This window comes from Schistocerca cancellata, chromosome 10 (assembly GCF_023864275.1).
Source record: "Schistocerca cancellata isolate TAMUIC-IGC-003103 chromosome 10, iqSchCanc2.1, whole genome shotgun sequence".
NCBI lineage: Eukaryota > Metazoa > Arthropoda > Insecta > Orthoptera > Acrididae > Schistocerca > Schistocerca cancellata.
This window is the reverse complement of record NC_064635.1, coordinates 208,034,227-208,047,691: the sequence shown is the minus strand read 5'-3', so window position 1 is coordinate 208,047,691 and position 13,465 is coordinate 208,034,227. Positions and strand designations below refer to the sequence as shown.

Below are 13,465 nucleotides of genomic sequence, written 5' to 3'. Positions count from 1 at the left end.
TCTTCATCTTCCTGCCGGCACTTGTGGTTACACTGGAACATTATTGTAACAAATTGTACCCTAAACGACGTGTTTTCGACAGCCCCTCAGTGTGTTGGTTCTTCGAAACAGCTTATATTCATACCACACACACTATAATATCAAGGGGCTGCTACAGTCACAGTTTCGAATCCTGTCTCGCGGATGGATGTGTGTGATGTCCTTAGGTTAGCTAGGTTTAACTAGATCTAAGTCTACGGGACTGATGACCTCAGATGTTAAGTGCCATAGTGCTTAGAGCTATTTGAACCACTATAATATAAAAACCACCAAATACGGTACTCAACGCAGTATGCCTTAATTCAAAATGGCGTTTGATAAGTTCTGTTTGTGACGCGCGCGCGCGCGCGCGCGCGTGTGTGTGTGTGTGTGTGTGTGTGTGTGTGTGAGGGTGAAACTTCAGTTTTATACACTCTAAGACAAAATAGGACGCACCACGAAAGAGTTATACAGACAGAAATCGATAGCTGTGATGTACACATACAGACAGACAAATGATTACAATTTCAGAAAAATTGGATGATTTATTCAAAAGATAGAGCTTCACAAAATAACGCATTACTCCGCCTTTGACCCTTATGCAAGCAGTTATTCAGCTCAGCATTGATTGATAGAGTTGATGGATGTCCTACAGAGAGATATCATGCCTAATTCTATCCAACTGGCGTGTCAGATCTTCAAAATCCCGAGCTTGTTGGAGAGTTCTGACCATAACTATCCATACGTTCTCTACTACGGAGAGACCTGGCGATCTTTCTGGCCGAAGCAGGGTTTGGTAAGCATGAGGGCAAGCAGTAGAAAGTCTCGCCATGTGTGTTCGGACATTATCGTGCTGAAACGTAAGACCAGGATGGCTTGCCATGAAGGGCAACAAAACTGGACATAGAATATCATAGATGTACTGCTGTGCTGTTAGAGTGCAGTGGATGACAACCAAAGGGGCCCTACTATGAAATAAAATGGTTCCCCAGACCATCACTCCTGATTGTCCACCCAGATGGCGAGTGACAGCCAGGTTGGTGTCCCACCGCTGTCTGGGCATCTCCATACACATCTTCGTTGGTCATCAGGGTTCAGTTGGAAGCGTGTCTCATCACTGAAGACAATTTTACTCCAGTCATTGAGATTCCAGGCTGAAGATTTGTCTGGAGATGCCGTGGACAGCAGTGGGAGACCAACGTGGCTGTCGCCCAGCAAACGGCCCGCCAGCCACGAGTGGTGGTCTGAGGTGCCATTTCGTTTCATAACAGGGCCCCTTTGGTGGGTCATCTGCGGCACAGCGCTACGTTCACGATACTCTATGCGCAGTTTTGATGCCCTTCATGGAAAGCCACCCCGGTATTACATTTCAGCACGATAGCATCCACCTCCACTCGGCAAGAGTTTCTACACCTTGTTTTTATGCTTGCTGAAACCTATCTAGGCAAGCTATGTTGTAAGATCATCTCCCTAGATGAGAATGTTTGGATCATTATGGCCAGGGCCCTCCAACTCTTTGGAGATTTTGATGATCAAACGCTGCACTTGGACAGAATTAGGCACAGTGCCCATCAGGAGGACAGTCAATGACAAGCTTAATAACTTCTTGGGTAGGGGCCAGAGGTGAACCAACACACAATGTTGAACAAATAATCCACCTTTTCTGAAACTGTAATCATTTGTTTGGCTGTAAATGCACATCATATCTACCCATTTCCATCTTATTCGGATGGATCCTTACTGGTGCGTCATTTTCGTATTTTTTTTTTATTTTCGTCAGTGTATTTTATTAAACTCCTGACCGAGTTCCATCACATTCAACACAGAATGTTTTTGGAGTTACTTCCATTTTTATAGCTTTTTCCTCTATGTACAGGTAGCTCGCAGCGCTACCTGCAACATGCCCTCGGTGCCCTACGCCATCCGGCAGCTGACGGCTAGGGACAGCCCACAGGTGGTGGACTTCCTGCGTCGGTTCTTCCTGAGGGACGAGCCGCTCAACGCAGCCATGGGTATCATGGCCAACGGGCGACAGTCCTGCCCAGAGCAAGAGCGCTTCCTTCTCAAGCCTCTGTCCCAAGGTACAGTGCAGCATATCAGTCTGTTTTACTCCATAACAGTTCAAATAAGTGTGAATCTGTAGGGCTGAGGTCATCGGTCCCTAGATGTACACACTAATTGAACTAACTTATGCTAAGACCAACACACACACCCATGCCCAAGGGAGGACTCGAACATCCAGGGGGAGGGGCCGCGCAGTCCACGGCATGGCGCCTCTAACCACCTGGCCACTCCACTTGCCGTAACGGTGAATCAGCCCATATGGTTCCAGAGAAGCCGCCATACACAGGTGTTTGTTTTCCCTTGAGACAACTAAATACCCCGAAAATGACGCATCACACGAAAAAAAATGTTCTAAGTAAAAACCTGCCCACGCGACCGCTACCATCGCAGGTTCGAATCCTGCCTCGGGCATGGATGTGTGTGATGTCCTTAGGTTAGTTAGGTTTAAGAAGTTCTACGTTCTGAGGGACTGATGGCCTCAGAAGTTAAATCCCATAGTGCTCAGAGCCATTTGAACCAAAAAGCTGCCACTGGCTACCTCCAAACCATGCCTCGTGCATGGAGGGTTAACTTTGTATTTTAAAATGGGAACTCTTCACACATTTTATTTTACTGCATTCCACAAATATCAAGTGTGCCTGAATTTACAATTAATAACAGATACATTTGATCCTACATTTCATTTATGATGTCAATGTATACTTTTGTGTTCTAACTTCATGTTCTGCTGTTTAACTTGAGCTTCTTAGCTCACCATGTATGTTGACAATTATAATCTCATACAATTTATGTGACTTCCTTATGAGGAAGACATCCTTAGTGGTATCGAAACCTGATCATGGTATTGACATTGAACTTATGTATCCTGTTGGGTGCATACCTTATATATTGAGTTCATATTTGTGTTCTAAATTTACTTTAGTCTTGCACATTTGACATTATAGTACAATATGGTTACATGTTTCAATGACTTGTTATAAATTATGTTTAGCATGATCCAGGAACAACGATGTAGATGTACTTGATACTGGTCAGTCCCCTTGCCTTTCACCATTTGCATGCTTGGTTTCAGTGAGTCCCCTAGCCTCTCACCACTGGGGTGCTTGATTTTGGGGAGTCTCCTTGCCTGTCACCATTAGGATGCTTGAATTTGGTGAGTCCCCTTGCCTGTCACCATTAGGATGCTTGATTTTGGTGAGTCCCCTTGCCTCTCACCACTGGGGTACTTGATTTTGGTGAGTCCCCTTGTCTCTCTGCTTGCAGCCTTGCCATAAATTGAAATTATTTCAGTCTTCTCTGCATCGGATGCAACATCAGTTACGTAGCTTGCCAGAACAGCTTCCAGATAGGAGTAGTGCCAAGAAGTTCGCTGTTCATGCTTATAAACCCCCCGGCGCTGCAGCGGCATATTATGTGGTGGGGCACCGAGCATTGATGGCTCAAATGGCTCTGAGCACTATGGGACTTAACTACTGAGGTCATCAGTCCCCTAGAACTTAGAACTACTTAAACCTAACTAACCTAAGGACATCACACACATCCATGCCCGAGGCAGGATTCGAACCTGCGACCGTAGCGGTCACGCGGTTCCAAACTGACGCGCTTAGAACCGCACGGCCACACCGGCCGGCTCGCTATCGTTTATGGACATTATTTAATGGTTGTGGATTGCATTCCACCAGTGCGATGGTTACGGTGGTTGGATGGAGACAAACAGCGAACTTAGTGAACCTAATGGTGGATTCGAGGGTGGCTACCAAAATCAATCATTCAGATGATTTGGGGACTCACCACAATCAACCCTGTAGAGAACAGAAAACTGCGTTACCATACATTGTAAATGTAATGTAGAATCAAATACGTCAGTTGAAACACGAAAACAGGCACACTTGATATTTTTCGATTACAGCGCCATATAGCATGAATCGGCAGTGATGCTTTGAGTGAACTATACACATTTTTTGGCATAGAATCCTAATACGTAATACAAATGGGAGATCCCATTTTAAATTACAAAGTTGACCTCGCCCACGCAGGAGGGGCTGGTTAGGTTCAAATGGTTCAAATGGCTCTGAGCACTATGGGACGTAACTGCTGTGGTCATCAGTCCCCTAGAACTTAGAACTACTTAAACCTAACTAACCTAAGGACATCACACACATCCATGCCCGAGGCAGGATTCGAACCTGCGACCGTAGCAGTCGCGCGGTTCCGGACTGAGAGCCTAGAACCTCTCGGCCACCGCGGCCGGCGGCTGGTTAGGAAGTGGCCACTTGCAGCACAGACAGATGTCCTCTTTACTGATGCTAGCGCTTCACATACAACGATTTTCTGTATGTAGCATAATTTTTTAGATATTTAGTTATCTAAAGTTAAAACAAACACCCTATATATTACTAAACAGTTAAATCAGTCACACAGTCACTGATGAACCTTCCTGGTTGTATGGCCACGGGCACTGAAACCTTTCCGATTCTAACGTTTCGTCCACATCTGCGCTCGACATCTTCAGAGCTTCTCGTGGTCCCGCAGAGTCTTACCAACTGATGGTTCGCGTGCATGTTCAGCTATCTGCTCTTCCTGGGGATGAAGGACGCAAGGAAGTGTTTACCCTGGGGCATTTACTGCAACAGCAACGTGTACAACTTTCATTTATTACTTCCACGTGTTAGCGAGTCGTTTAGTCAGCGATAGTGACATGAATTGCAGGGCTGTAATAAGCTGGCCTTACTATAAGTCAAATAAGGCCACTGGCCGCCAAAATTGTCCTCTGTCGCAATTTAATCGGTCGAGTTGGTGGACGAGCCGCGAGGGGGTTCCCTTGTCTTTTTGTGCGTCCTGCAGGCATAATGTTAGAATAGGCAAGGATCTCCATTACTTGGGCTGGGTCGTGCAAGGGTTGTGCCAGAAACCACCGTGTTACATGAAATATGCAGGACGGTGTGACGTTCAACGTCTGCTGTAGGTAGCACTGGCGGTAGTTGGCCGCAGAGCCCCATGCCTCACACACACACACACACGCATAGTCCATGATGGGCCCCACACGAGCCCAGAAGAGTGGGAGGCGACAGTCGACCGGCAGGGTGGATCCTTCATGCAGGAGCGGGCAGTGTGCGCCAAGTCGTTGCTGCACCTTGCAATCAACACTGTGTATGTGCCTTTGCCAGGTGAGCGTAGGGTCAAAGGTGACATAAAGGTATTTGGCATCATCGGTCCATGGCATAGTGTTGCAGAAGAGCTGCAGTTGTGGCTTCATTGGATGGTGGTGGTGGTGGTTAGTGTTTAACGTCCCGTCGACAACGAGGTCATTAGAGATGGAGCGCAAGCTCGGGTTAAGGGAAGGATTGGCAAGGAAATCGGCCGTGCCCTTTCAAAGGAACCATCCCGGCATTTGCCTGAAACGATTTAGGGAAATCACGGAAAACCTAAATCCGGATGGCCGGAGACGGGATTGAACCGTCGTCCTCCCGAATGCGAGTCCAGTGTGCTAACCACTGCGCCACCTCGCTCGGTTTTCAATGGACAATGTCTCTTGGCTAATAATATTGCTTGGCTCTTAGTCGCTTTGAAGCCTATCCACAGAGGCACATGGACAATCTTTCTTTCCACGAACAATACGAGGCTGGACTAGGAGTACCGATAGAGATACTCAAGGTACCCTCCGCCACACACCGTCAGATGGCTTGCGGAGTATGGATGTAGATGTAGATACGATGGAGCCAGACGTTGTGCGTAAAGATATTGATAAAGGTGACGAGCAGCTCTTCCACTACCGTGAGCTTCGCCATACAAAAGAATCGGGTCGGTGTGTTCTGCAAATGTGAGCTCAACCGTGTTGCTCTGACACTCACAGACACGTGAATGTCGCTCAAACGAGGTCAGAGGTAGGACGGAAGTCAAATGACTTCAGCCAATCAGACGTAAGCACTCCCCACCACGATTACCCTGTTGCAAACATACCTAGCAAACATGTTTTAAAACGGCTGTACGTTTCCAGTCATGGGTTACTATTCAAAATACAGGGTGTATCAAAGAGAAGTATCCTATTTTTAAAAAATCAATTATTAGGTTATTTGAGATATGTGGGTGAACAAATTACTATTGGAAAGAGCAAACTGTCGAGTTTTACATGCTTCCCGCTAGGTAGCAGCAGTGTGCGCCCGCTTCAGTTCTAGTAAAAATTGTGTCGGGACAACAGTGATAACTGTTCAACGTGATTTTCGTGCTAGGCACTGGATCCTCCTATTAGCACAGAGCATTAGACGATAGCATGAACAATTCCGAACAGGTCGTTTGTGTAAAGGCAAATCACCAGGCCATCCCCGAGTGTCTGACACACGTCGAATGCACCCGCTGTAGTTTCACAAGGAGTGTGCAGAAATCCAGTTGTCGAGCAGCTCAACGTGCCCTCGATGTCCGTCTGGCGTGTGTTGCGTCGACGTTTACACATGAAATCGTACAAAATTCAGTTACTGCAAGCTTTAAATCAAAGGATTACTGGACGATGGATCGGTCGCACTGGAGCAAACGATTTAGCGTTACATTACTGGCCTCCAAGGTCACCGGACCTAACTGTATGTGATTATTTCTTCTAGGGGTTTATAAAAGACTCTATTCATGTGCTCCATTACGAAAAATAGTGAATTAACTGAGACATCGTTTAACAGCAGCTGTGGAAGCTGCAACTCAGGACATGCTCACTGCACTGTGGGAACAATTTGAATATTGCATTGACATATTGAATACCTATGAAAAGGTTTGAAAAAAACTTTGAGTTTCCCATTCACCAAAAAATAAATTCATTGTATATGTTTATTAGTTTCAGAAATATAGACGTGCCAAATCGGATGATTCTTTTTGATATGCCTTGTATACAAAAGAAAAAGTTTTGTTTCACTCCGGTTCCCAGAACTCCTGGAGATAGACGTTGACTGTGGGTATTGTATCACAGACACAGTCCCTTTGACTGTTCAGTGAGCTGGCCAAAGTGGCCGAACGGTTCTAGGCGCAACAGTCTGGAACCGCGCGACCGCTACGGTCGCATGTTCGAATCCTGCCTCGGGCATGGATGTGTGTGATGTCCTTAGGGTAGTTAGGTTTAAGTAGTTCTAAGTTCTAGTGGACTGATGACCACAGCAGTTAAGTCCCATAGTGCTCAGAGCCATTTTGAACGGTTTAGTGATGTAACTAAACCCACCCGAAGATGTAAACAACCATTCATTAGCAGTGCCTATTAGACGGAGGGTGTCAGACAGTCGATCAGTTCCAGTCATTCCACCAGGAAGGAGGTGCACGGCTCGTGTTGCCTGTAGTTCAACCGTGCCTAGACAGTCAGTACCGCGGTTCGATCGTATCTGCATTGTTGCTTTGTGCCAGGAAGAGCTCTTAACAATGGAAATGTCCAGGCGTCTCGGAGTGAACCAAAGCAATGCTGTTCGGACATGGAGGAGATGCAGCAACTGTCGATGGCATGCCTCGTTCAGGCCTCTCAAGGCCACTACTACTGCAGTGGATGACCGCTACCTGTGGATTATGACTCGGAGAAACACTGACAGCAACGCCACCATCTTGAATAATGCTTTTCGTGCAGGTCATGATGCGCAACTTCACTGCCAACGTCTATGGCGAGGTCCATCTTTGCAACCACGACACCATGCAGTGCAGTACAGATGGGCCCAACAACATACTGAATGGCCTGCTCAGGATTGGCATCAAGTTCTCCTCACCGATGAGTGTCACATATGCCTTCAACCAGACAATCGTCAGAGATGTGTTTGGAGGCAATCCGGTCTGGCTGAACACCTTAGACACACTGTCCAGCGAGTGCAGCAAGGGAGGTTTCCTGGTGTTTTGGGGTGGCATTATATGAGGCAGACATATACCGATGGTGGTCATGGAAGGCGCCATAATGGCTGTATGATACATGAATGCCATCCTCCGACCGATAGTGCAACCATATCGGCAGAATATTGGCGAAGCATTCGTCTTCATGGGCGACAATTCGCGCCCCCATCACGCCACATCTTGTGAATGACTTCCTTCAGCATAACGCCATCGCTCGACTAGAGTGGGCAGCATGTTCTCCAGACATGAACCCTATCTAACATACCTGGGATAGATGGATGTTTATGGACGACGTGACCCACCAACCACTCTGGGGGATTACGCCAAATCGCCATTGAGGAGTGGATCAATCCTGACTGACAGTGCCTTGATGAACTTGTGGATAGTATGTCTCGACGAATACAGGCATGAATCAATGCAAGAGGACGTGCTACTGCGTATTAGAGGTACCGGTGTGTACAGGAATCTGGACCACCACCTCTGAAGCTCTTGCTGTATGGTGGTACAACATGAAATGTGTGCAAAATGAGATTATCACTCTGCAGCGGAGTGTGCGCTGATATGAAACTTCCTGGCAGATTAAAACTGTGTGCCCGACCGAGACTCGAACTCGGGACCTTTGCCTTTCGCGGGCAAGTGCTCTACCATCTGAGCTACCGAAGCACGACTCACGCCCGGTACTCACAGCTTTACTTCTGCCAGTATCTCGTCTCCTACCTTCCAAACTTTACAGAAGCTCTCCTGCGAACCTTGCAGAACTAGCACTCCTGAAAGAAAGGATATAGCGGAGACATGGCTTAACCACAGCCTGCGGAATGTTTCCAGAATGAGATTTTCACTCTGCAGCGGAGTGTGCGCTGATATGAAGGTAGGAGACGAGATACTGGCAGAAGTAAAGCTGTGAGTACCGGGCGTGAGTCGTGCTTCGGTATCTCAGATGGTAGAGCACTTGCCCGCGAAAGGCAAAGGTCCCGAGTTCGAGTCTCGGTCGGGCACACAGTTTTAATCTCCCAGGAAGTTTCATATCAGCGCACACTCACGTGCTCCTCCACGGAACTCAATGACGCCATCCAATGGATCCACCAGTATGGACGTCTTTCTGGTAGCATTCTTAAAGTCCGTAAATCGACTATGATGCACATTGGGCGCGGCCTCCCGGCTATGGTGCCGACCCCACTCCCAGTCAGTGCCACCCTTCGTTACTTGGGTATCGAATTTACGAGCTCCACACACCGCACAGTGGCCCTGGCTTACCGGCGGCTTTTGCAGTCGATTCGGCACCATGTCCGCGGTCAAGTGCACCGTAACTTAAACCAACTCCAACGTGTGTCCTATGTCAACATGTATGTCGCCCCTAAACTGGTACACGTCGCCCAGATCCTCCCAATGCCGTTACTCCTTGGCTGCCGCATCCAATCAGCCTTTGGATATTTCGTGTCAGCAGGGGCACTTTTCAAAGTCCGCTACAACACTCTAACACTGCCTCCTGCAAAAGGTGGCCTCGGACTCATCAACGTGCGGGCACGCTCTTCTGCACTCTTTGTCCACACTCTGTTGCGACACTGGCAGGGGCCGGTCCCGTCCTTAACACGCAGTCTCTTATATATCCTCCGACCAGCTTCTCTCGATCCACCGATCAATGTGGCACCTATTTCTCCATTATTGTACTACGTCGCCAATTGTTTCATAGAACTCAGCTACGTTCGGGCCGATCTTCCAGTCACCCGTCCTCCCCGTACAAAAGATTATTATCGTTTGTTTATGCTGTCCAACCTTTGCGGCCCCACGGTGCTACAGCATCCTGACATTAACTGGCGCACGGTTTGGGGGTGTGTGCATGCACCCTTTTTACCGTCGTCTGTGTCTGCACTCTGGTATGTTTTAGTCTATGGAAAATTCCCGACTAATAGTCGACTTTATCGCATAGCACTGGCCACCTCCCCACTCTGCCCTGACTGTCAGCTCGAAGACACCGACGAGCACCGTCTTACGTGCCCCCTGAAACAAAACGTATGGCTCCTCATCCAACGAATCGTGGGCTTTTACCTCCGTGCCCCGCCAACGACAGTAACCCCGGATTTCCTGTTGTTGCCCCAGACATTTCACTACCCTCTTGCTAAGCACCATACCCTAATCTGGTTTCGAGGACAGGCTTTAGAATATCTCTTTCAGAGTGGTCCGCATACAGTCCTTGACTTCTGGTACAAAGTTGTGACCGCGCATAGCACCCTCACCCGAAAACCATCTTACCGACAAACTTTTGCCGGTTATCTCCGCAGCGTCTTCCTTGACCCCCCTCAAAGTTGGGGTGTACCATGCCTACCTGCCACATGATGCAACACCCTTATCCGTGTTCTCATGCATCGACCAAAAACAAACACAAATAAAAAAAATAAAAAAAACAAGGAAGAAGACAGAATATGTTATATTTTGTTGTATTTAATGTTTTTCTTTTTTAATATTTTTTTTGTTTAACTAACAGTCATTTGTATATTTTTAAATGGTACCTTGAAGAACTCTTGCATAGTGTATATATATGTACTTTTATTTTGTTCAATACAAATTTTAAACAAAAAAAATGGTAGAGCACTTGCCCGCGAAAGGCAAAGGTCCCGAGTTCGAGTCTCGGTCGGGCACACAGTTTTAATCTGCCAGGAAGTTTCATGAAATGTGTGATTTTCATGAGCAATAAAAAGCGCGGAATGATGTTTATGTTGACCTCTATTCCGCTTTTCTGTCCAAGTTCCGGAACTCTCGGAACCGAGGTGATAAAAAACATTTTTTGATGTATGCGTTATGCACTCACACCCCTTTACAAGTTGTAGGGTGTTTGCAATGGGAATTTCCGAACACCCTGCACAGATTAACATCCTTATATTCGGCAAAATCGGAAATACCATAGACCCCAGAATCCACTAGAACACAGGTTATGTTCTCCAGTTTTGTATTTTTTTGGATCATCTCTGTCCTTTATATCAGTTTCTAGTAATTTGATGAGGAGCTTCATCTATACCATCTTTTCTTTTGTTCAGATATCAAGCTCCTCATTTGTTGTACTATTAAATAGCCATAACTAGGACATTCGTCCACGGTTTTGACGTACACTTTTCGTAAATTATTCTTCTCTGTTTCCGTAAGTCGACACCATTTCTTTACAGTGATATTATCAGAAACCGTACTGGGTCCTATTACTTAAGAAGTCTTCGAGCCTCTCACATACCTGGGAACCAATCCCATGTGCTCGTACCTTAGTTAGGAGTCTGCAGTGGGGCACCGAGTCAAACGCTTTCTGAAAGTCAAGGAATATGGCATCCCTCTGATACAGTTCATCCATGGTTCGCAAGATATCATGTGAGAAAAGGGCGAGTTGCGTTCGCAGAATCCTGTAATGTTTGAATACTCCATTAGCAGTGTAGCGCTTGACACAGTCACGTCGATTAAATATTTGGGCGTAACATTGCAGAGCGATATGAAGTGGGACAAGCATGTAATGGCAGTTGTGGGGAACGCGGATAGTCGTCTTCGGTTCATTGGTAGAATTTTGGGAAGATGTGGTTCATCTGTAAATGAGACCGCTCATAAAACACTAATACAACCTATTCTTGAGTACTGCTCGAGCGTTTGGGATCCCTATCAGGTCGGATTGAGGGAGGACATAGAAGCAATTCAGAGGCGGGCTGCTAGATTTGTTACTGGTAGGTTTGATCATCACGCGAGCGTTACGGAAATGCTTCAGGAACTCGGGTGGGAGTCTCTAGAGGAAAGGAGGCGTACTTTTCGTGAATCGCTACTGAGGAAATTTGGAGAACCAGCATTCGAGGCTGACTGCAGTACAATTTTACTGCCGCCAACTTACATTTTGCAGAAAGACCACAAAGATAAGAGAGATTAGGGCTCGTACAGAGGCATATAGGCAGTCATTTTTCCCTCGTTCTGTTTGGGAGTGGAACAGGGCGAGAAGATGCTAGTTGTGGTACAGGGTACCCTTCGCCACGCACCGTATGGTGGATTGCGGAGTATGTATGTAGATGTAGATGTAATAATTGAGGCTCAGGGCAGCACATCTCAACTTTTTATTCAAATAAGCTTTAAAAGCTGCATTCCATATGCTTTCTCTTTATCTGTAATCGTCTATAAATTTGTTATTGCCCGCAAGTCGCCTTCAGGCGTAACCTCGAGATACCACAGAAGGAAACACAGTTGCGCCCATCTGCTTGTCGTCTTCTAAACAGCGCAAGAGATTTCCACTGAACCCGAGAAGCAGTAAGCTACACGCCTGGAAATTGAAATAAGAACACCGTGAATTCATTGTCCCAGGAAGGGGAAACTTTATTGACACATTCCTGGGGTCAGATACATCACATGATCACACTGACAGAACCACAGGCACATAGACACAGGCAACAGAGCATGCACAATGTCGGCACTAGTACAGTGTATAGCCACCTTTCGCAGCAATGCAGGCTGCTATTCTCCCATGGAGACGATCGTAGAGATGCTGGATGTAGTCCTGTGGAACGGCTTGCCATGCCATTTCCACCTGGCGCCTCAGTTGGACCAGCGTTCGTGCTGGACGTGCAGACCGCGTGAGACGACGCTTCATCCAGTCCCAAACATGCTCAATGGGGGACAGATCCGGAGATCTTGCTGGCCAGGGTAGTTGCCTTACACCTTCTAGAGCACGTTGGGTGGCACGGGATACATGCGGACGTGCATTGTCCTGTTGGAACAGCAAGTTCCCTTGCCGGTCTAGGAATGGTAGAACGATGGGTTCGATGACGGTTTGGATGTACCGTGCACTATTCCGTGTCCCCTCGACGATCACCAGTGGTGTACGGCCAGTGTAGGAGATCGCTCCCCACACCATGATGCCGGGTGTTGGCCCTGTGTGCCTCGGTCGTATGCAGTCCTGATTGTGGCGCTCACCTGCACGGCGCCAAACACGCATACGACCATCATTGGCACCAAGGCAGAAGCGACACTCATCGCTGAAGACGACACGTCTCCATTCGTCCCTCCATTCACGCCTGTCGCGACACCACTGGAGGCGGGCTGCACGATGTTGGGGCGTGAGCGGAAGACGGCCTAACGGTGTGCGGGACCGTAGCCCAGCTTCATGGAGACGGTTGCGAATGGTCCTCGCCGATACCCCAGGAGCAACAGTGTCCCTAATTTGCTGGGAAGTGGCGGTGCGGTCCCCTACGGCACTGCGTAGGATCCTACGGTCTTGGCGTGCATCCGTGCGTCGCTGCGGTCCGGTCCCAGGTCGACGGGCACGTGCACCTTCCGCCGACCACTGGCGACAACATCGATGTACTGTGGAGACCTCACGCCCCACGTGTTGAGCAATTCGGCGGTACGTCCACCCGGCCTCCCGCATGCCCACTATACGCCCTCGCTCAAAGTCCGTCAACTGCACATACGGTTCACGTCCACGCTGTCGCGGCATGCTACCAGTGTCAAAGACTGCGATGGAGCTCCGTATGCCACGGCAAACTGGCTGACACTGACGGCGGCGGTGCACAAATGCTGCGCAGCT

General features: G+C 47.9%; 1 protein-coding gene across 1 annotated transcript in view; it reads left to right on the top strand.

Annotated features, from left to right (window-relative positions):
• Nucleotides 1-1,918: 1,918 nt before the first annotated feature.
• Nucleotides 1,919-13,465, top strand: part of LOC126106271 (arylalkylamine N-acetyltransferase 1-like) — a 30,919-nt gene continuing 19,372 nt past the window's right edge. The window contains exon 1 of the mRNA XM_049912494.1: nt 1,919-2,099. Coding sequence (XP_049768451.1) covers nt 1,919-2,099 — 181 coding nt within the window. The remainder of the gene's footprint in view (nt 2,100-13,465) is intronic.